This window comes from Opisthocomus hoazin, chromosome 12 (genome assembly GCF_030867145.1).
Source record: "Opisthocomus hoazin isolate bOpiHoa1 chromosome 12, bOpiHoa1.hap1, whole genome shotgun sequence".
Taxonomy (NCBI): Eukaryota; Metazoa; Chordata; class Aves; order Opisthocomiformes; family Opisthocomidae; genus Opisthocomus; species Opisthocomus hoazin.
Window position 1 is genome coordinate 1,631,615 of NC_134425.1, and position 23,550 is coordinate 1,655,164.

General features: G+C 42.9%; 1 protein-coding gene across 1 annotated transcript in view; it reads left to right on the forward strand.

Annotated features, from left to right (window-relative positions):
* Window positions 1-7,102: 7,102 nt before the first annotated feature.
* The window catches only part of BANP (BTG3 associated nuclear protein), a 155,170-nt gene continuing 138,722 nt past the window's right edge, over window positions 7,103-23,550 (forward strand). The window contains exons 1-2 of the mRNA XM_075433551.1: window positions 7,103-7,190; window positions 22,876-23,020. Of these exons, the coding sequence (XP_075289666.1) occupies window positions 22,951-23,020 (70 nt within the window). The 5' untranslated portion in view covers window positions 7,103-7,190; window positions 22,876-22,950. The remainder of the gene's footprint in view (window positions 7,191-22,875; window positions 23,021-23,550) is intronic.

Below are 23,550 nucleotides of genomic sequence, written 5' to 3' on the forward strand. Positions count from 1 at the left end.
CAAAATCCACCTGATTATTTTCCTCCATTAAGTACACAGGAGGGCATATTTTGAAAGCTACAGAATCTATAAACAACAGAGCAAGCAGAAATGATAAACTATTAACATTCTGCCATTAAGAATTTGCCATTAGTAATCACTCCTTTCTGAATCCATATATTTACGCATGAGCTATATTTCAATAGTTCTTTGTTTTTACTTAACAAATTTTGGTGGTTTGAATTAGAAGCATATTTGCTTGATGATATTTTCTTTACACATATGTAGGTCTGTCATCTCTTATCACACAGGGTGTAAATGCAAGGCTCAGGCTTCAGGAATCCTCTTTAGTATCCTAAAGTGGCAAGCTTATCTGTGCTATTGACGATTCCGAAACCTTTAGAAGAGTCTTTCTTAATGCTTGTCACCTCAGCTGCCTGCTTCAGAGTATCTAAGAGCAAGCCATTTTCAGCTAGGGGTTCTGCCTGAAGAACTGCAAAATCAAACCTCTATTGTTACTCATAATTGTGGGCAATTACATATGTGGAGCGTGACTGTATACAATGGAAATGTGCTTACTTTGTCTTAACAGAAACTAGAGAAGTAAAAATCTAGACATTTCTGTCACTACCCATCTGACTTTTGCTGCAAGTGCGTCCCGATCAGACAGATAAGATCAATATTTGTTTTCTTTCTGATGTTTACAAGAGGATTGCCAGTACTTACATTCTGGTTAACTTCAAATGAATGCTGTTACTTGCAGAGAGAAAAGTACATCCCTGATTTAGTGTTTCAAGAAATCTGATTCTCCTCGCATCATGCTTACAAGGGTGTTCCTGTCCTAATATTGTCTCAGTTGCAAGATTCGGAAGTCAAAGCCAACAATTCAGAAAAAAATACAGTCCTACAGTTTTACTGTAATTAAAAAGATATCAGGTGATGCTGTGAAAAGCCGGAGTTGAAGACTCAGTAGTCAGAGGGCTATGAAGCAGGGATTCTTTACAGCAGCACCAGGCACACGGGGGATCTCTCCTCCAAACGTGCACGCCAGACACCCTGTCACTTCAGGTTAAATACAATCACAATATACATATTCATTCTATTTCCGAGAAATGCTTAGCATATTCATGACTTTTCCAAGAACTAATTAGCATATGTTAATATCTTTCACGCATGTCTGTTAGCATCCTCGGGTGGTCTTCGGGGGTCTCAAGGTGAAGGCTTATACTCCTCATCACAGTGTCTGCTGGTTGACCTTTGTTTCTGCGCAGACTCAGTTTTAAGATCACGTATCCCGTGTCCTTCCAGGTTGTTTTGCTCCGGTCTTGTTGCCCTCTTGGTGCCTCTTTATCTCTGTAGCTTGGTACCTCTGCCCTCCCAAGGCTGAGCTGTCTGGGGTAGAATTATTGAGGAGCCTCTCTATCTTAGAGCTTTCCTGTCTTCCCAAAACAGCAAGTCCAGTTTGTCTAAGTAGTGTTATTGAGGAGCCTCTTTATCTCAGAGCTTTCCTGTCTTCTCAAAACAGCAAGGATCTAGTTTAGTTTAATTACAATCACTCTGGTAAGTGGAAATTTTACATTTACAGGTATCACAGGAAAGTGATTTCATAATTAACATTTTTGTTACCTAGTTATTGTGTAACAGCTGACAAGATGATCAGTCAAGTAGTGGGAAGCTGCCTGGGTGGCACTGCTGCTGAGGAGTCCATGTGAAACCTCTGTGGAGTAGCTAAAAGTCTCACCTAGGGCAGCTTTCACAAAGCAGTCAGGTCATTGCTGAGTGGGCTTTAACACTCATTTCTCTGTGGATTGGCTTGCACTTCCCATGGGTTACCTATTACTTCAGCCTAAGGGAAGCTTTTCTTTGATGTCCAGATTTTGCTTGGACACTTAGTAATGCGACAGAGCTCACCAGCCTGCTAACCACCTCTGCTCCCTCCAGTTTTTCGTTCTCTCTCCTGCATTAGGGTTCCCCAAACAGCACGGAGAATTCCAGATGTGTCCTCACAAGTGCAGAGTGGTGGGGAATAGTCACTTGATGTGCTGGCCATGCTGTTTCTAATTTAGCCCACGATGTCATTAACCTTCATCACTGCAAGGGTGCATTGCTGATACATGTTCAGCTTGTCCTCCAGGATCTGCAGTGCTTTTCTCCAGAGTTTTTCACCCTAGCAGTCAGTCCCCAGGTTGTATCAAAACATGGGATTATAGCATCCCGAGGGCAAGACTCAGCATTTGCCTTTGTTGCATTTCATGAGCAGCCAGGACTGCTCCGAACGGTAGCCCTGCCGTCCTGCGTATGACATGTTACATGGAAACTTGCTGAGGGGACATTCTGTCACGCTGGCCACTGATGAAGATTTACCCTTAGTTCATTTTACCTCTCACACCTGAAAAAATGGGGTTACATTGCAATAATTTTAAAAGTGTCTAAACAGGTGTAGGTCAAGAACTAGGAGGTGGTCAAATTCTGCTTAGAATAATAGCATTAATGATACTTTGATGCTATGTAACATTTTGTGTCTGGATTCCTGAAAAAAAATGTATGAAGGTGGGGGCTACACACTGAATGAAAAAGCAGTTGTCAGGCAATCCTCAGTCTGAAGAACAGGATAAAATCCTCTAAAACCAGTAAGTGTGATGAACTCCCCTCCAGGCTTTTGATAGTCTCAGAGGATTAAAAAAGACTGATGATGTTAATGGTACCTGACCAAGTAAACATGGTCTGTGGCAAACCTGAACAAAGCTGGGCAAACTAGCAAATACTGGGCAAACATACCCGCTGCGTAAAAGAGGTGAAAGGGCAGCAGAGAGACAGCTGGGAGCGTGATCCTGGGAAGATCACAGTCGGGCAAAGTGCAAATACAGAGCTTGTTAGAATGGCAGGTTTCTGAGAAGGGGAATAGCCTCCTATCGTTTTTTTCCGTGATGTATACAGGGAGGTGGAACAGTGTGTACACAGACATTGAGATCATGCCTGACCCTTCTCACCTTATTTCTCAGACTGCCAAAAATGACCTTACAAAACCATGAACTTTGAGCAGCTGGATGACCAGATGTGTAATAATGTTTTTCTCTTTGCTGTGGAAATTCAAGGCCTTTTCTTCCATCTTCATTCACGAAAATTAGGAGTATCTTCATTGAATGAGATGGAGTTTACTCCTTGTAAAACAGAAGTGAGATCAGAGTCACAACAGAAAATGTCTGTGTCTTGCCCTAAGTCATAGAGCTAGCTGAAGTAGGTTCAGGAGCAAAACCCACTGGATCCTGACCTGTTTTCTGTAATAAAGAACAATTCTGAAAATGGACATGGTGTCTGAAAAGTAAGTGATGAGGAAGTATGTGCTTGGAGGAGGAAAACTGACAACAGATTTCAACAGCAGAGAAAGTTTCTGTTGATAAAAGGAGAAATGCTACGGCAAGTTAACAAATAGCATTAACATTACCATTGTTGAAAAAATGCATTTTATGTAACTGTTAATTAAGCATCACTACGTCACAAGATGGTGTGTGCTGTGTTCACAAGGATGTGTTTGTCCTTCACCAGTTGTAAGAGTTAGTATACAGAAAACGAATAAAGTAACTCAGACAGAAACTGAAGGGGAACCTTGAATAGCCTCGTTGTTTTTAATAGTGTAGTATGTGATCAAGGATTTCATCCATGGGAAAGAAAATTATTCCTATAGGCTTCATATGGCAAATACCCCGGAGTTACTTCTGTGCCCTGATCACATCTTTTGTGTTCTTCGTGCCTTTGTTTCTATATTCTCATGCTCAGCAGTGAGTATAATTATGAAAGCCTGTCACTTGTTTAAACAAATGCTTTGTTTGGCAACCTTTGTTTTCCTGCTGCTGATGCAGCTGCAAAATTGTGTGCACAGTGTGTTAATTTTTTACCTTTGATGCTGTGGTAAGTTTTTTTTCCTAACAAAAAAAGAGGAAACCAATGAATGAGATACCAATCTCTCTTGATCCACACAAAACATGTGAAAGCAGCAACTTCCTTAGGAAACAATAGTAAATGAATGCTGATACAACAGTGAAATAAGCTAGATATTTCCTGGAACCAAGAGAGAGAAAGACTGAAAAAAAAGAGGATAAAAAAGTGAGGAAATAAAACAATGTAGATCTTGTTACTTTATTTGGGACAACAGACTAGCAGGGCAACGGGATGTATTTTCTTCTATAAAGTTTAAAAAGGAAATTGATATATTAGCACCCTGAGGTTCTTCCTCATTTTTAAAAGGGACAAGGAAAATAAGAATGGATTTGACATAGGCACATGAGCAAGTTACCATGGTTTAGATCAGAATATAACTTACAGTGTATCAACTTCTTCATGGTGCTTGCTCATGGGCAGTCTCTTATTCCACGGTGAAGTGAAGCCTTCATTCAGTAAAGGGGGTCTTAGATGGAATTTCGTTACATTATTGCAGAAATATTCAGGTGAGAACATTTTTGAAAGCTCACAAAGCTTAGGAGATTGTGAAGAACAGGAAACAATTATCCTTGGGTAAATTAGTCACATGGTGGTACTGTCAATTAAAGACTAAAGCCAAATTTGGGGCTTCTGATTTAAGCACAAAGGAGGTTTCCACTGTTAGGTTGTGAACAGAAAGATGCTCTTTCTTCTGCTGTTTACCAGTGTTTTGTGTCCTACTTTATGCTGTGTGAAGAGTACGTTGTACCTGGCTGTGTCAATCTCAAGGGAACAAGGGGTAGGCTGTGATAACAGAGTCTCTTCATGATTTATTGGTGTAATTCGAAATTCTAAAAGGAAATGCCCCCTACTGTGGAAGAAATGGTAGGGGGAAAATGATCTAAAATCCTATCTCTGTTAAAGAGGGAAAAAACCCTTGCAAGAGGTTAAGTTAATTGTATATTCCAGATTGCTGTAATGATCAGAGCGGGCTGATTTGCTAGCAGAAGGTAGTGCTGCAGTCTTTCTTCGTGATAAATTGCTATATTATTTTTTTATTATGTTGCTATCTCTGATCAAAGAGGCAGATATGAGTTGGATCCTGCCAGTATTTCCTGCAGTTAATTTGATGACTATAGGTGAATAGTATGGTTTGTGTTGTTCCAGCTGAGAAATGATTTACTGGGTATACAGAGAAGAGCCAGATCTCATACCCTCAGCAGAACGTGAGTTAATAATCTGTGGGGGGGAAGGTACTGATGACAAAACAGGACAGCTTTTACATCAGATTTGGTTTATGATGGCAAAGGTTTTTACTAGCAGCTTCCCACAGCAGGTAGTACACTGGTATTTATATCACTGTTTTTCTAGCTGGGGCCTGGCAATTGCTTGAGTGCAGCAGAAACTGTTCAGCAAATCTGTCGCAGGGCAAATCTGTGCAGCAAAGCGTGAAATAATCCTGTGTGAAAAGTCAGTTTATAAGTAGTTTAACCTTTGAACTTCCTAATCTGCTTGTGAAGGAAGAGAACACAAATGAACGAACAGACTCAGCTGAACAGTTACAAATCTGGAAGTAGAAGCAAAGGTTTTCCTGTCACACTGCCTGTTAATTCCCAGGCTGATGACGGCTCTTTAATACTGAAGACACCGGCTTGAGAAGTCACTACGAGCACTTTTGAGGGAAGGCAAGGTGCACGTGCCTCTGTCAGCATGAAGTTTCCCTGCCTGCAACGTGAAACCCCTCAAGTCCTGTTCTCTGACTCCCTAACTCCCAGACAGATGAGTGGGAGGAATTGCTGGTCCATGGGGTTCTGAAACGCTGTAGAAATGGAAGCTTTTGTGACATGCACCGTTTAAGTTCATACAGGTACAAAAGTCCCGCAGTGGACACCATGAGGTTGCACATGACAAAGCTACAGAGCCTGAGAACAAACAGCATTTCAAATCACCAGCCCACGTGCTGACAGCCACGGCAACAGCTCCAGTTGTCCTGACCTCAGGGCAGCTGAACCAGGGTGGATTCAAGAGCATGTTGTGACACTGCAGATCTGAACCGAGCATCTCGTTTAAGGAATATTTTTATGCATAAGTCTGAAAGTCACTGCTGGCTATGCTGCAGCTGAAAAATTAGGTATGATGATGGTCTTGTTTGGGCAACGATGTGATATATAAGGATATAGTAAAATATCTAATTTTTATCTTCTTTCAAAGCTACTTGCATACCTCCTCTGTGTTTCCTTTTCATACTTTTGCATATTTTTATCATTCCTAGAAGGTTAACAGAAGGTTTTCCACCTGCGCCCAGTCATTCTGTTCTCGCACCACATGCAGGAACAAAGCAACAGAAGACTCAGCCTGATGAGCTAATTTAGCAAATTCCCACTTGCTGCCTCTTCTTCAGCTGTGTTCTGAGCACGGTGACGTTCTTCTGCTCAGCAGGACAGCTCGCATGCAGATCATCCCGTTTCAGCGACGCGTTTGAGCAGGGAGAAACTTCATGGAAGGACCAGGGGAGGGAGGAGGAGAAGGGAACGTGCCAGTGTGTGAATGGTGCAGAAATACCTTTAATCTGCTTGCTGCCAACCTCGCTGGCCAAAGCCTGCGGCTGCATCGCCTGGCACGTCTGGAAACGCTGAATAAAGAAAGAGAAGTGGCCCTGGAGTTTGCAGTAGCCCCGAGACGCTGTCGGAGGAGGCATCGCAGAGCTGTGCCCGGCAGGACGGGGCCGCAGGCTGCGGGCCACCGCCACGCACGCCCCATGGCTGCGTCGCCCCAAATCCCATGGGCCCATCACCACTCCCAGCACGAGGCTTGGTCGTGTGGGGCCCTCGGGTTGTGTGCGGCCCTCGGGGTTGGGGCAGGGCTGGGCGTGCGCCTCAGGGCGAGGAGGAGAGAGCAGGGGGGACGCGGCGTGCATGTGTGCGGGTGCAGCGCGTGTGCGTGGGGACGGCGCCGGAGGCGTCGCCTGTGGGGCGTGGGGGGAGGACTACAACTCCCAGCATGCACTGCCCCGGGCGCGTGTACTACAGGTCCCGGCCTGCTCGGCGGGGGCGGTGACGAGGAGCCGGCGCGCTGCCCTCTGGGAATTGTAGTCTCTCCCGGCGGCGCGTCGGTGAAGGGCGGCCGCGGGGCCGCGTCCCTTGTGCGCTTGCGCGGCCGCTCGGGGCAGGCAGGGGCCGAGCGGGCGCAGCGCGGCGGCGCCTGCGCGCTGCGGAGAGGGAGATCTCTCGCGAGGAAGGACGCCATTATCGCAGCCGCTCGACAAACACCACGAGAATTCGGCACCGCACACGGTAACCGCGGCGCCCCGCGGCCGGACGGCTGGGGCCGAGCTCCCGGGGGGCCTGGCGCCGGGCGGGCAGCCCCGGCCCTCACGGCTTCCCCGCTCCTCACAGCGCCACCCGAGCACCCGGGCCGTGAGGCGGCGGCTCCGGGGAGGGGCCGAGGCCGGGGGGGGGGGCCGCCGGCCCCCGCCCCCCTCGGCCGGCCGGGGCGGGAGGGGCGACCGGGGACTCGCCTCCTCCCGCCGCGGGACGCCGGAGCCGGGCCCTCCGCGGGGGCTGCTCCTTGTCGCCGCGGCGCTGGGGCCTGGGGAGGGCTGTCCCCCCCGTGCCGTCGCTTCTCCGCCCGGCGCTGCGGGGGACCGTGCGGCCCGTCAGGGGCAGGGGCTGCGCTGTCCCTCCCCGGCAGCGGCCCCGCCGCCCGCGCCCTCTCTCCCCGCCGACTCCCTGAGGCTCGTGTTGGGCCGCTTCGAAGGACGGGGCGGGTTGGAGCCTTCCCTTCCTCGGGCCGTGCACACGCTGCGCCGCAGGTTTTGGGCGGGGGATCGCTCAGAGCCCCGCTCCCTCCCTCCCGCTCGCAGGAGAGCGTGAGTGGCCGGTGGCAGTGGTGCTGCCGCTCCCCTTGCTGCCCCGCTTGCGGGAAAGGGGCTGCTGCGGTTCATGGGCCTGCTGGGGGGGGCTCCCCAGGTGCTGGCTTGTGTCTGTGGCCCTTTAGTCCCAGTGAGGGTTCTTCACATCCATGGCGGGACTGGTATTTTCTAGGCTCTGCATATTAATGCTCCATTTGACAACACACTTGGTCTTCCCTTTTTCGTTATTTGCAATTCAAGTGTTGCCTTTTTTTTTTTTAAAAAAAAAAATCTTTGTACAGCGGGAAGTTGCGTACTTAACCAAATATAGTAGTTTTATCCTGCTATGAGACACGTAGTTTATGTATCAGTTTATTTTTAGAGCTCTCAAGGGAAGATATATATATTTTTTTTTCAAGTAAACAAGTTTGGAGGGGTACTAGCAACTGAGTGCTTCAGTGGAAGCAGTTTTCAAGTTGTTGTAGAATGGTAGGTTGGAATGCTTTTTGCTGCTTTTTTTGCCTTCTGTGTGAGGTTATCTTGGGTGTAGTACCCTGGTGATATCAGGCTTTCAAGAAACAAGCATAACATTTGTAGAATTTTGAGTACTCGAGCAAGATCTTAAAATGACAATCAAAAAAAGCCAAACAAAAAATGCTTTTGACTTAATAATTTCATGGCAATGCCTCTTGAAACAACGGTTTTTCTCTATTACAAAGTATTAATATATGTTTGAAATGGATGTCCATAGAAACCAACCAGAATAACAAGAATTTGGTGCTGAAACCGTATGAGCCTTATCCCATGCATTAAATGACATCTTGGCAGGAGTTCAGTTCTCAGTAATACACGAAAAGATGTTACAAAGAAAGATTAGTTCATTCAGTACAGAGACTGAAAAGATTGAGTTTGGATTTGGGAAACATTCCATCTCCTTCGGAGGATGAAAATACTTTGTAACTTTTTTCTTTGCTTTGTAATTTATAATATGTTTTACAAGAACAGTAGCTGGCTGTAATGTCTTAATCCAGCCATGTTGAAGTTCTGCTGGGGTTACAGGACAGGTTTTACATTTGAAGGTTCTTTTAAAGGAGTAGTTGATTAATAACATTCAGAGTAATTGAATAAAGCATTAAGAGTATGTAGTAGTGTTTATCAACGTTCACAGGTGAAAGGGTTCCATCAGCACATGTTCTGCTGAACATGTTTGAAGAAGGCTCGTTTCCTGCCTGTGCTGTTTCTAACGCCGTACAACATACTATATTGTTTTGGACTGATGAGGTGAAGAAAGATGAGCTTAGAGTCATAGCTCCACGTAACCAGAAGTACTACCTATGGGTTTACCTTGATCTTGCAAGGAGTTGTGCTGTGCTGTGGGATTCAGACCCACATTAATTACAGCAATTTGCTCACATTTGCAAGGACTTGAAGTTGTCTCTGGTCTTTATCTTGAGCTTTTCCCTAAACTTGGAAAGCGTTGTTTGTGCAGGAAGAGTACATGCCTTTATTTTGTCAGAACTCGAATGTCTCCGTATCATTCACTGAAAAATGCCTTGGATTCAACTTGCTGTGATGCTCCTTAGAAAGTAAAGGTGGATATTTCTCTTGTGCACAGAAGCTCAGAGATCTACAGAAACTGTTTGTGTGAATTGAGCAGAACAGCAGGAGCTACTTGTAGGAGGAGATAGTACGAAGCTTATGGTTAGAATTAGAACAAAAATATGTCTATGTATACTAAACTTTGCCAATAAAATTTTTTTCACAGATTTGATTTCCTTTAGTTTGAAACTTGATGTTTAGTTGTTAACTATTGAAGTCATTTTATTTGTTTTCTGTTTTTTATATATTCATTAAAAGGTTCAATCATAATCTTCAAGTAAAAATAAAAAGAATAAAATATCTTTAAAGTCATGTCAAACACTTGTTTCCTTGCAGTTTTAGGTTTTTATAGCTACTGTTCAGTGCTTAGTTTTGCCTGCCACTTCTTAGACTGCATGTTACGCCATTAAGCAAAAGTGCACAAAAGAATTAACTTCATAAAATCCTTTGCATTTGGGACTTAAAATAATTTGTAATGTTGTGTGTTGAGCAAAATTATTTTATCTTGCTTCCTTTTTGTAAAACCCTGCCTTAGAGCACTTAAGAGAAAAATACATTGAGTTCAAATTTTCTGCTGAGAATCAGAGCATCTGTGTTTTATAATGAAAAAAGAAGGCATCTCTGCTACCCATGGAGTGCATTCATAGCACCGGTGAAGCTGCGCACCCCTTCCTTCCCTGCCCCTTAGGCACAAGTGTCTGCTACATCTGCCAACTTACCTCTCTCTAACATCCTGTGAATATATAGTCTTGCAAGTTAAAGCTGGAGTTCCTTTGTTTTTTTTATTTTTCCTAGAGGAGGGAGGGGGAATGGCAAGACAGGATCAGACTGTACTAATGGAAGTATTTCAGAATGTAAAGAACTACTTGCTCTACGTTTTTCTGCTGAAATGATATCTTTCAGTGTATTTTCATAAATATTTTTGGTAAGAATTTAAAAGTACTAGTATTATCCCTGTGTTTTGAAACAGTGCTAAAGTCTGTTTCAGCAGCTTGAATGTTTCCTTTTTATAGATAGCTACAGGAGGTAAATCTATTAGAAGACTTTTGAGTAAGCAGATTACTTGTTGTATGTTTTGTTGGCCATCATGCTTTGTGATCGTGGAAGCCTGTGCCAACATTGGGATCTGTCCTGGTTCCCCCTGGAACAGCTAGATCAGAAACTTTTCCAGTGTAGAGAAGACTAACAGTGCACATACTAGGAAAAAATATAAAATGACTTAAAATTATTATTCCCTTAGGTGTCAAAGATTCTGTTTTGGGTAAGCTGAACACATAATAATACAGCGTTTGCACAAATTTCCATTGAACTTGAGCCAGGTGCTTCTCGTAGTGCATACTGGTCCCGGGGTGTCCGCTGTGTTTAGGCTGAAAAACTTTCCGAGGCAAAGCCTCCAAGCAATACGCCAGAGCCTCTTGCCTGCGAAGAGGCACTTAAACCCGAAGGTTACGGGATCAGAAAGTCTGAATTCCCTCAGCCAGTGAACACCGTGCCCTAAGCGGGGGTGTCTTACAGCGCACGCCGAAGGAGGTCAGGTTCAGGTGTATGTCTTCCCTCCCCCCACCCTGCCTCCGCATTTATTTTTTGGTTCCGTAGAAGAGCTGATTTTGGCACGGTGAGCGAATATGATGGTCAGCGGAGAACAGCTTCTGGCGTAGTGTCCGTGCTCCGCTGCGCAGACCTGACCAACGGTGTGCGGTGGGAGAGTGCCCGAGACAGGCACAGAGTGTCTGGGCGCTGGGGGGAGTCGCGGCTTTGGACGTGGAACAGTTGAGCCCGATGGAAGTGGCTTTCAGCAGCGCTGTTCAGCTGCAAACCAGCAAGGGGCATGATGTTCTCCTCGGCAATCTCTTCTAGCTGGATTTTCCCTGATCGGGATTTTCATCATGCAGTTCTAGTCCTAGCCTAGCGTGTTGTTGGTAATGTGGTGTAGTCGTGACGTTGGAGCTGCCCTTGTGTTTCTCAGGGCGTGCATGGCTCAAGAGTACAGCTCCAAGATGCAGGGCTTAGTTACTGTGGCTTTAATTTTTTTTTCTAGATAGCGACAGGTCATTTCTGCAGTGTGTCTGCTTCCAGAACCACTTACAAGCAGTTTTCTGCACTGGCTAAAGATTCTAAATGATCTTTTAGTTAGCTTTAAGTAGAGAACATTCTGATTCTTTATGACTGAAAAATATGGGTGTTAAACTTGGAGATGTGTCAGAGCCAGTTTTAGTTTGATCAGAGATGTACAAACTTAAACCTGTCTACTGCTGTGATTTCACTTAGAAACGTACTCTGAATTCAGTGATAACCTTCAACTCTTCATAGCAAATAGTCTCCAACCTAAATCTGATGTTTATGAAAGTGAATAATTAGATATTTTTTATTAATTAAAATGTCCAGTTCTATCTACCAGAGCTTAAAGATTTTTTTTTTTTCACTTTTAATGCTTTTTCCTCAAAAAACACAAGATTGTGTTGTGTTATGCTTTTTTCCCCACATTTTGGATAATTTCTAATACAGAAGAAACTTACTTAACACACATTCTCCCCCAATTATCATACACTTTTTAGCAACGTATTTAAAAGCAATAATCTTCTGTTTACACTAAATTACAGTGTTGGGTCTGTGAAGTGAAGTAATACTTGCTTTGGCAGGGTTAGTAATACAAGGTGGGATTCAGGAATTGAGTCCTTCAGACAGAAGCCTTATCCAGGTTGTTTTTTTTCTAATAGTGTTGTTGCTAGCTTATTCTTCACTCAGCCTTTTTAAGTCTCTTTATAAACCTGGAATAAATGTTGTTGGAAGGTTTGGAGAGTCATGGGCTTTTCTGGTAACTGTTGGCGCGTTGGTCATTGATGCCAAAATTGGTGATAAGCCTTCCTGTGGAGCCGGCGAGTCTCCTGGCACGTTGGTGGGCCTTTTCCCACGGAGGCAGAGCCCAGCCCCTCCGAAGCTTCATGATTGTGAGGGCCTCTGAAAGAGGGAATCTTCATGGAAATTTTCATCTACTGTAAAATTTCTTCTTTGGTAAACCTTTCTTATTAAATAATTACACTGAGTGCAATGGCCTTGCCATTTCAGTGGTCATTTAAAGTGTAAAATACCATCTGTGAGACAATTCATTAAGCTGTTTTCTTGAATATAGAGAGGTTTTTCTTTTTTGAGGGGGAAAAAATTATTTTGTGATACTGAAATGATTAGACAACATAATGAAAAATTGGGCTTTCAGAGGTGCAAGTTGAAAACTATGCTGATTTCCTTAAAATCTCTTTATTTCCCATGTTTTGATCTTGACTGTGTACTTTCAGTCTTGCAAAAGGGAATTTGACTTAAAATAATATAGATTGCATAGATTTTCACAAATATCAAACAGTTGCACAGTAAAATAGAATTAAAAGTATTAAGCAGGAAGGAAACTTATGGGATAGCTACTTAATATTGAAATAGTTGACGAAGCTACATTAGAGATGCGTGCAAATGCTTTTATGAGGTGTAAATTATTATGTAGGTAGTCAATATTGAGAAGCTGCCATTTATTCAGCAAGTTTGAGCAGGTGTTTTAATAAACTAACATTTTTTTTTCACCCACTCCTCTCTCTCCCGGTAGCATCTGACAGTTTTCTAGAACTGTTAGTTTTAGTTGCAGCCCTTTTGTTACGCTTTTTATTTCCCACTTTCCAAAGGGGACTGAAATATTGAATGAATAGCTGATATCTAGATCTGTTATTCTTCTCATACATACATTCCTTAAAAAATCCTGTGGAGTTGAACCAGTAGTTGTACAGAAAGTATCTCAAAGGCTTTCTGGCCAACACACGGTATTGTTAGTGAGAAAGCAGCTACAAATGTATCATATACAGTCTTAAAGAACTTTGCAGCTTTTTGGCATCCACTTCCTATGGAAAATTAGAGTTAAAACTTCTCAGAATTATTTCAGTCTATGCCATTGAGATTTCAAAATGTTTTAGTATCAGTACACTTCCCTCCCCCCCCTAAAAATGAAGTAATGAAACTCAAATTTGATGTGCGAGTTTAGGGTCAAAGATCTGGTGATAAACCTTGTTCCAGCCTACACATCCTTGCTGGGGGAAAATGTGCTCCCTTGATCCTTCATGAAGTAACTTGCGAGCGTCGTGCAGATCCCTCTGCTGCACAGGAGGCTCATCTGACAAAGACCGTTCCGATGTCTGTAAAGGTGTTTGTACTGCGTACCCTTCCTCCAAGCCCAGCGGAAAAGGACCTTGGGGTGCTGGTCGACAGCCGGCTGAACAGGAGCCAGCAGTGTGCCCAGGTGGCCAAGAAGGCCAGCGGCATCCTGGCTTGGATCAGGAATGGTGTGGCCAGCAGGAGCAGGGTGGGGATCGTGCCCCTGTACTGGGCACTGGTGAGGCCGCACCTGGAGTACTGTGTTCAGTGTTGGGCCCCTCACTCCAAGAAGGACATTGAGGTGCTGGAGCGTGTCCAGAGAAGGGCAGCGAGGCTGGGAAGGGGTCTGGAGAACAAGTCTTAGAAGGTGCGGCTGAGGGAGCTGGGGCTGCTCAGTCTGGAGAAGAGGAGGCTGAGGGGGGACCTTCTCGCTCTCTACAACTCCCAGAAAGGAGGTGGTAGTGAGGCAGGTGTTGGTCTCTACTCCCAGGTAACTAGTGATAGGATAAGAGGCAGTGGCTTCAAGTTGCATCAGGGGAGGTTCAGATTGGATACTAGGACAAGTTTCTTTGCTGAAAGACTGGTCAGGCATTGGACCAGGCTGCTCAGGGAGGTGGGGGAGACCCTGTCCCTGGAGGGGTTCAAAAAACGTGTGGATATGGCACTTCGGGACATGGTTTAGCAGGCGTGGGGGTGATGGGTTGACGGTTGGACTTGATGATCTTAGAGGTCTTTTTCAGCCTTAATGCTTCCATGATTCTATAAATGTTTGCTTCCTGGGACTGGAAGAGGACTTCACTGCATTTCTCAGCTGCCTCTGCAGATCTGTTGAACAGCAGTGGTGAAGCTTATTTGCCGTGTTACTTCGTCCTGCTGCTTGTGAAAGTTACAGTGTGATGCAAGTGCTTTGGGCGATACCTGCTCTGAGGTACTACTAGGTTGATTTGGTAGCTGGTGATACTTCAGCTACCAGTGTTTTCTGGAATATTGGCTTTTCAAAGAAAGTTTCCCTCTACCTCCCACCACCTCAGCTCTCAATCACTTCTCAGTAAAGGCCCCGTGACATGGTTAGGGATCAGTGTTGCTTCCTCTCTGTTTCCCCTGCAGGAGTAATAATACCAACTGATTTAAAATAACACCTTTTATTCAGGAACCAGGCAGATACTGCACCTTGTTTTTAGGGGGAGGAAGGTTTTTGGTCAGGGCTGTGTTTTGGGTTTTTTTTTCTCCTTTCCCAGATGGGAAAATTGAACTGTGGATAGTGTGTGTGGTGATCCCTTGGTGGCCCAATAGCACCCATCGTACTAGAGCTGTTGTTGCTGAAGTCTGTGGACTGTGGTGGTGTCTTTCACGTTAGATGAAGCATAATGTTTTAATGTCCTTTGAGTTTTGTGGTGAGAAATAGGAAACAAAGGACTTGGAATTCAAATATTGAGGTACGATGGTTTGACTACTGTATTAAAATTCAGCCATTGTTTTGCTCTTTTTCACATATTTAATGTTCTGGTGAGAGCGTTCTGCTTGTGCACAGCACGGCAATGACTTGCCCTGCAGCTGTATTTTTGTTCCATTCATTTTCCTTGTTCGTCATGTTTCAAGTAGAAATAGCATTAGCGTAGTTTTTGGTTTTGGATTTACCTGTTTAGCAGGAATGTCATTTTGCTGGGAACATCTGAAAGCACTCCTGAATAGGAGATTTACAGGAGCAAACCCTCTCCTTCTGAGGATAGTTTCTGGTGTAGAAGGGCTGGAGGCTACAACCATCTCTGTGAAGGCACAGGCAGGGTGAGTTGGGTGTGATGTTTTAAGGTACGCTTGGATCAGACGTTGTGGAGCTGCCTTCTTTAAGTGAAGCACACTGCAAGCATTCAAGTCACGCTGATAATCTCATCAAAAATATGTCCATTCCCAACATCTGCAGAATGCTTTGGAGTTTAATGAGGCACAAAATACTTTTGTCAGTGTTGTAGTTTTTATAAATGTCTCAAGATCTGCCCCAAATAATTCGGATTGTGTTAGGCAGTAGCTTGAAATTCCTGAAGTCGATGTGAAGTATCATAGAAAAATAGATTAAGATGTCATTAAAAAAAAAAATAGCAACTTCTGACTTCAAATGAAGGTACAGTTACCCAAAGTTCAAAAGACATCTGGACTACCTGTCTCAAAAAAAAATCTAATCTTGGGTAGAAGTTCTCTGAGGCTGGGAGACACTTTTGTATAAATAATATGAAACTAATTCTGGAAGTTTGTTCTTTGAATTTAAGTACTTGCAGGTTTCTTCGGAGCTCTTATCAATAATTATTCTCCATCTAGTGGATGAAAACAGTAAAACAACATGACTATGTCTGGTTCTGCATATTGCATTTGCTGCCTGGGCAGCTCTTGTTTCATATTTGCAGTTTTTTAGCCATAGAAGTTGTGCCTAGCATTAATGACCTATGGCTTGAATAATTGTACCATGCTGCAGAAAGCTGCCCTCTGCCTTAAGGCACTGAATCTGCAAACACTTACCCGGTCCAGACGGGCAGTCTCAGTAAGTTCAAAGGGATTATATGTCTGTAAAATTAAATTCAGACTTTTTTGCATGTCTAGGCACCTGAAAGTGTAGTTGTAGTAGGTGTTAACATATCCTTCCTAGCTCCCTTGGGAATAATTACATCAAAGATGTGACAGTGTGGGTGTTGGCACATGACAGCAACGAGAGTGTTTAGACAAGGTCCCCAGAGAAGTTGTGCTGGAGTTGCTGACGTGTGTGGCCACACGCTCAGCGCTGTCGTTCCTTGTGCCAGAGCGTGTTGAGCTGGTCGGAGTACACGGGAAAGCAGGACTGTGGTATTTCTGTTCTAGTTTGTGTACGGTGTGGTAGGGTTGTGGCCAACGGCAGCATATTAGAGGAGTTAGAAGAAGACATCCAAGCAAAACAGTGGCTTGTATCAGGTGGAATAAAAAAAAAAAAAAAGATGAGTACTTCTGGATGAGTACTTCTAGAAGCAAAACATTAAAACAATAATCATAATGTGTGCTTTCATAGCAATATTTGAGAATTTCTGCCTCCCTGCAAGATTTTGTACTCCAAAGAAATGTCCAGATCCTTTATTCTTGGAGCAGCTGTTTCCTTTTTTCTGTTGCTATCTGTATTTTGAGAACTTGTGCTGGAGTCCATCAGCATAGCATCTCTGTGAGTGATATTTGTTTTATGTATCTGTCTCCAGAATGTTATGGCTGGTGTCTGTGCTTTCACAGATAAGGAACGCTTCTTGGGAGGACAGACTTTTTTTGGTGATCTTTGGCTGAACCAAAGCTGCCTGTACATTGTTACACTAATTTTTTGAATTGTTAAACTGAAATGCTTGTGTAGTTTTACCATGAAATTGACTTAAACCACAACATTTTTACTTGCCTTTTGAGGTGGATTAAGAATAAGGATGAAAACTAAACAGATGCTAAGAAAGATTAGGATCTTCTCCTTTACAATTTTTTGTAGTGACAACAAAGTATGAATTCTGATCTTTTTGTTTTTTCCCCATCTTCCCTTTGAAAATAATTTTCAACGTCGTATTCAGATAGACTGCAGCTTCAGAGAGTTGGAGCATAAGGGAGGCTGGTAGCTCTTGTATTTATAGTGCATTTAATCCTGCATGCTACTAAATTGTTGCTTTTTGTTACGTTATTTCTCATCTGCTGCAGTGCATTAACATTTGTACTGATGTGGTTTATTGGGGAACTAGTAATTAGTATAGGAAGGCTCTGTTCCAACTGCTGACTAAAGTGCCTTTATCTTAGAGAAAAAACCAGACTTTGGGACTATAAAAATGCTGCAAGTCACAGAGCAGGACTGAAAGAGCATTGTCAGGTTCCTAACCTTGTAGTACCCGTGAATAACTTAATACATCAAATTATCTGAACATTTCCCAGTTCTTTCCATGGGACTACTGGTAGAGATTGTTTCTGCGAAGACACGACTGGCTTGCCAGTGCAGGAGATCTGTTGCCAGATTAGCCAGGGCTTTAACAGAATCACAGAATGGTCGGGGTTGGTAGGGCCCTCTGTGGGTCACCCAGCCCAACCCCCTGCCCAAGCAGGGTCACCCAGAGCAGGCTGCGCAGGACCTTGTCCAGGCGGGGCTGGAATATCTCCAGAGAAGGAGACTCCACAGCCCCCCTGGGCAGCCTGGGCCAGGGCTCCGGCACCCTCAGAGGGAAGAAGTTCTTCCTCGGGTTCAGCTGGAGCTTCCTCTGCTTCAGTTTGTGCCCGTTGCCCCTTGTCCTGTCGCTGGGCACCACTGGAAAGAGTCTGGCCCCGTCCTCCTGACCCCCACCCTGCAGATATTTATGGGCATTTCTAAGGTCCCCTCTCAGCCTTTTCTTCTCCAGGCTGAACAAGCCCAGCTCCCTCAGCCTCTCCTCGTAGCAGAGATGCTCCAGTCCCCTCCTCATCCTCGTAGCCCTCCGCTGGACTCTCTCCAGTAGCTCTTCATCTTTCTTGAACTGGGAAGCCCAGTTAACCTGAGCTTGTTGGTAATGCTTTAAGACTGTTGTGAAAAATTTACTTGGGGTGCCTTTTTGCTGGTTTTGCATAATTTGCTTCCAGAGTGGATGAAACTGAACTGCACAAGGGCATTCTTAGTATGGGTTATTCTTTGCACAGCGACTTACAGCTCAGTGGTCCTTCTGGGCTGTTTCCCTGAAAGGACGAGTACTCAGGGAATTTGAACTGACTCAACAAAAGCAGTAGAGTTAAGGAGTGTGATGTCCTCTCCGGGTCTTCAGTTTCAGAGGGAAGAGGAACTTTAATCCGTTGACAGCATCAGGTCATTGTCCTTCTGCACAGAGGTGTCCTCACAGAGCATGTATCAGATGCATTCTTATCAGTGGGCTTGCCTGTGTAGTCTACCTGGTTTGCTGTTTTGGAAAGCTTTAGTAAGTGTCAGCAAATCCTAGCTCTTTGATAAGGATCTTTGTTTGTCCCATTCATGGTAGATATTAGGCTCAGAAAAATGGGCTAATTGGCCAGTAGTGCTTGTATGAAGGATAACAGATACCTGTAACAGAAGTTACGTATTTGAAAACTGGCCTGAATTGATTTAAAGGAAAAGGGAAATGAAGCGGAGGAAAAACATTTGGGGCCTTGGGGTTGGGCAAAGTGAAATGGCATCCTTCAGCTTTTTTCACACAATCAGAAGTAAATTTTTGGCATAGTGCAAGCTGAAGTATGAGAGAAGTTTTTTCATTTATCAATAACACTGAGAAATATTAGCCAGGGGAGTGATTAGCTGCTCAGATAAGAGAAGTTCAGTGAAACACTCGAAGCAGACTAGAGCTTTGGAAATAGTTTTTTTTTTTTAAATAGTGTTTACCCTCACTAATTAGTATGAGAGAGAAGATTCAAGTTTTGTGCCTGTTTTTGTATGTTAACAAGGTGTTGGATGTTTTTGATTATACACTTTGGAATTATGTCCTGTGACTTTGTAAAGCCATCAGATATTTCAATAAATAGGTTTGTTTACAAGGACTGCTCAGAAGAATTATTCTGAATTAATGTTTTAAAATAGATTAATTAAATTGCATTAAACTTGCACGTGGAGAAACTAATCTGGAATTCAGGTGAATTTAGTTGCTTACAAATATTAATTTACTTAATTAAACAAAGGCTACTTTAATTCTGTGTGAAGTGTATCAATTCTAAGAGTATCAGGAGAGACTGAGAGAGATACTTGGTGCACTTTATCTACCCTGCTTTGAATTTATACCTTGAGTTGTCTCTGATTAGTTTTTCTGAGGGTTCCAGTACTAGAGCCACCTCCTAGCAAGTGGTTGTAGGAATGCTCTAGCCTTTTGCTCCCCTTTTTGGCTTTGTTTCTGAATATGAAAAGCCAAACACAAGGAGGAGTGTTTATCTTTACTTTCAAGTCATAACACATAAATAGTGAAATTAATGTTTTTTTTAGTTTTGACGGGTGATTAAATAGACTCTTTATTATTAGAAGATTTGGTTCTGTTACTTCATATTGATGCTTGTTCTGCCTTGGAATCTTAGGACTGTTTTCTCAAATTTTGAAAAGGTATTTTTCCTTTGGGAGGTAAGAAGGAACTAATGCAGTATGTTTGCTATGTGTGATTATTTCCATTATTCACTGTGATTAGAACGTGAGACAATTTTTAATTTGTGCTGGTTTATACAACAGCAGTGGGTTTCTGGTGCGTTTGTTAGGTGAGGATTACCAAAGTAGTGTCTGGGGGTGGGCAAAGGGTGGACAGTGAAAGAGCTGATCTGGGAACTGGCTGCATGATGCAAGAGGTCTGAAGCATTAGAAACGTTGGAGGCGACTGAGATTTGAAGACACCCAGGGCTGAAGTGGGAATGGAGGTGGGAAGAAATCCCTCTGATACACACCGTAACCTGTTTTTCAGTTTTTGTGTCGGGTAAGAGTTGGAGCGGTCTCTTCCAAACCGCAGAAAAGCCCTCCGGGGGAAGCGACGAGTGCCATGTAGATCCACCTAAATAGGTCAGCTGGGGTTTGGCTGGCCAAGGCCTCCTGTAGTGTACGTGTTAATCAGAGATTTTCCGTTGTCTGGTGTAGGCTCTCTTCCAATACCCCTCCCTCAGAGAGTGGCAAATTTACTATAAAATTCTGCTCTGTTGATCCAACTTCCACATTCTGGTTGGGAGAGAAAAAGTGGGAACATTTCATGTCCCTGTTGTAGTTTATCCTCAGCTTCTTGGCTTTCTGTTAATATTTCTTTCTTATAGCTTAATATTTCTTCTAGGTTGTATTTCAGCATAGGTTTCTTAATGCCAATGTACATATACTTAATTTAGAATTAATAGGGACTGGGGTTTCAGCCAGAAAAAAGAAAGGATGGGGAAAAAAAAAAGGCTGGGAATATATAGCAAATTTCAAGAAAAGAAGTGTTTTCTGTGAGGAAATGCTGGTAAAGACTTTACTGAGTAGAATGTGGAAACTATATTGACAAAGTTGTTATTCTGAATTTGTTGACTGAGGCTTTTTAAAACTGATAAACTAATCTAACTCAAATCCTGTTAAATTTTATCAGGCTTTTACCCTTGGTTCTGAAAGCAAGGTTAGACCACTGCTAAAATTTTCTCTTATAAATTGAAATTCTGAATTTTGAAGAGGAGCATTTTATTCAAGTTGTGATAGTTGTTGTGATTGCAGTACTCAATGTAGCTTACTTGGGCATTGCTTTCCTAATCCTAGTTTGGCATTAATAACAAATTTATTTGTTCTCCCCTTATGTTTTGATAGGGGAGCTCCCTGCGCCTGGTGACAGCAGGAATATATTTTGTTCTGCCTCTTGAGAAGGCAAAAATGTGTTCCGTCATGATGTTGGCTGATTGCCTACGAGCGGTGTCCGACTTCTTGAAACTCTAATAAAATTTGTTTAAATGGAAATAAGTACTAGAGTTATGAAGACACATTGCTGTGCACGTGTAGTAGCTGCTCTGCCAGTCACCGTTTGATTGTGATGCCCTTGTAGAAGGACTCTGTGTCGGAATATTTTGGTACTACTTTTCTGATGTGAGGTTGAACGCTTTCAGACTATGACCAGTGAGAGGGGGAGAAGAGATGACAGCATTGTGAATTTATTTTTCTTTTGTGTTGAAGAAAGGTTTAATTAATTTCAGAAATTTTTTATGATCAATTTTAGAAGGCTAAATATGGGCATCATATGAAGTATTAAAGTGGATTTAAACAAAACCAGTGCAAATCTTTTGGAATGTTTTATAGAATATTGATGTATTTGTAGCTAAAACTGGTTTAAATGCAGCATGTGGCGTATCGGTGAAGTCTTGAAGCGTGTAAACAGACAAAGTTTTAAAAGTTGGGTTTTGTTCTAGTTTGTCTTTTTTAGCGTTTGGAGCGGCAGATGTTTTCCTTCAAGTTGAGGGCAGGGCTCTTAATATTACTAGCAGTATGTAACATTATGAAACAGTAACTGTAGCACAGCTGTTTTATTATGTTAAGCCTGGCTGGTTACCAGGATTTCTCAGAAATGGCAAATACAAGTTGCCAAAATGGCATCCACATGCATTAATGCAATGCCAGATTTTTTGGGCGTGCTGCCGCAGTCTGCGCTGTCCCAGTAGTTTTTCACCATGATCAGAATTTCAAATGACTCCGTGTTGGCAGTGCTGGTATTTTGAGTAAACAATTCTGATATGTGGGGAGTCCTCCTCCTGAGACGGGCTGTCGTGGCGCGCAGCCGTCGCTCAGGCCAGTCTCAGAATTCTTCTGTAGGTTGTGCTGCTCTCTTCAAAAATCTGTGCTCCACCTGTCTGGCTTAATGGCTTTCCTGTGCTCAAGTGGATAAGGGAAGGAGGAAAATCTTTATGCGTAGTTGGATTTGATTCAGTGTCAGTGTTAAGGGATGAATTACCATTTCCATTGGTGAACCTCAAATTGTCTCTCTGGTGTTTTTTGCTTCTGGTTAAAACAGGGAAAAATTGGCTGATCTCTTGGTATTGCTTGTCCATCCGTTTGTAAACTGTGGGAAAGCACAGATATGAATGGTTCCAGTGATTTTAATTCAATTTTACAGGCTGAAGATTTCTCTTAAAACACTAATAAATAACCTTGACAGAGAATTCCAAGGGAGCAGGGCTGAGAAATAATTTGGCTTTAAAATCAGAACCGTATTCTGAAAATAGTTTCATCAGAACTGAGCTGTAGAAAAACCATGCAAAAGCAATAGCCAAGAAAAAAAAAGGCAAACTTTACTTCAGGTCTAGTTGTATTTAGCTGCGAGGAAGCTCCCTGTTGTCTCTGAATGTTTATGAGGATTTTAGAGCCTGCGAAGATTCATACATGTGAGGATCTTGTGTGCATATAGATCTGTACAGAGTGCACTAACTGCAAATCTAATGTGGCTTGGGAGCTTCGTGTGCTTTTGCGACATCAAGACTGAATACTAAATTCTGATCACTTCCAAGAGCAAAGTAATAATTTGTAAATTAAAACCCGGCAATTTAGGAATGGTCTTGTATGCTCTTAAAACTGCTAAAACAAAAAATCAATTTAAAAGAAAACATTTTATTTTGTATTTTGTACTCATGAGCTACCAGATCTCTGAAGCTAAATGTTTTCTGTATCCATTCGGAAAAAGTAGACAGGTGGATAAGCAAGGAAAGCTTGAGCTCTTGTCTCAGTCCTGGTATAGAAAGTTTTACTCAGAGATGATGAAGGTAGTTCAGCCCTTGGCTTTTTGACGAGGCTACCAAATAACAGAGCAGTTGATACCGCTGGATGATCACTTTATACGTTGGTCACTTCTGTTAGGAACTGCATGTTCTTTTGTAGAGGAAGAATGAAAAAATAAACTCAGTATTGACATATCAAGTGTATCTGTATTAACACGCTTCTTACTGCTGTTTTTCAGGATTGCATGACTTGTGAGTTTCCTTATTTGGGGGCCTGCAGCGGTGTTTGACTGGATCTTGCTGCCTGGTTCTGAATGATGTCAGAACAGGATTTGGCAGATGTTGTTCAGATTGCTGTTGAAGACTTGACTCCGGATAACCCAGGTACAGCAGAGATGGCAGTGATGGCATAAGAAAGATCGTTTATCGTGTTGCCCAGTAACAAGGTGGAAATCACTGCTGAGTTTTTCTTAAAAATATAAATATAATATAAAGCAGTGCTGCAGGGTTTTTTTCTGAGGCACTTGGTAAGACTACATACAAAGTTTTCAGTAACTTAACTTGTATTTCTTCAGTACCCTTTAGATCCGATGATTTTTTTTCTTTTCTTTTAAAGGCTTTATTGCCTGGGGCTTTTTTGTGCGGACAAACTCTGAATGGAATACGACCTCCTGCAATCTTTTGTTTTTCTCCAGATGAAATACATATTTTAGGTTTTCCCTCAAATGAGAACTGTCACCCATCTGTTATGAATTGTTGTCTTACTTGTAAAATAGTTTGTCTCATACATTATTAAAATTCTTTGGATGTGTAACTAAATGACAGTGAAATTAAAAAACACTTCTGAAAGCAAATATTATGATATCCCTTGCAAAGAACTTGACCTACTAAATGAAAACGTGTTGAGATCAGCT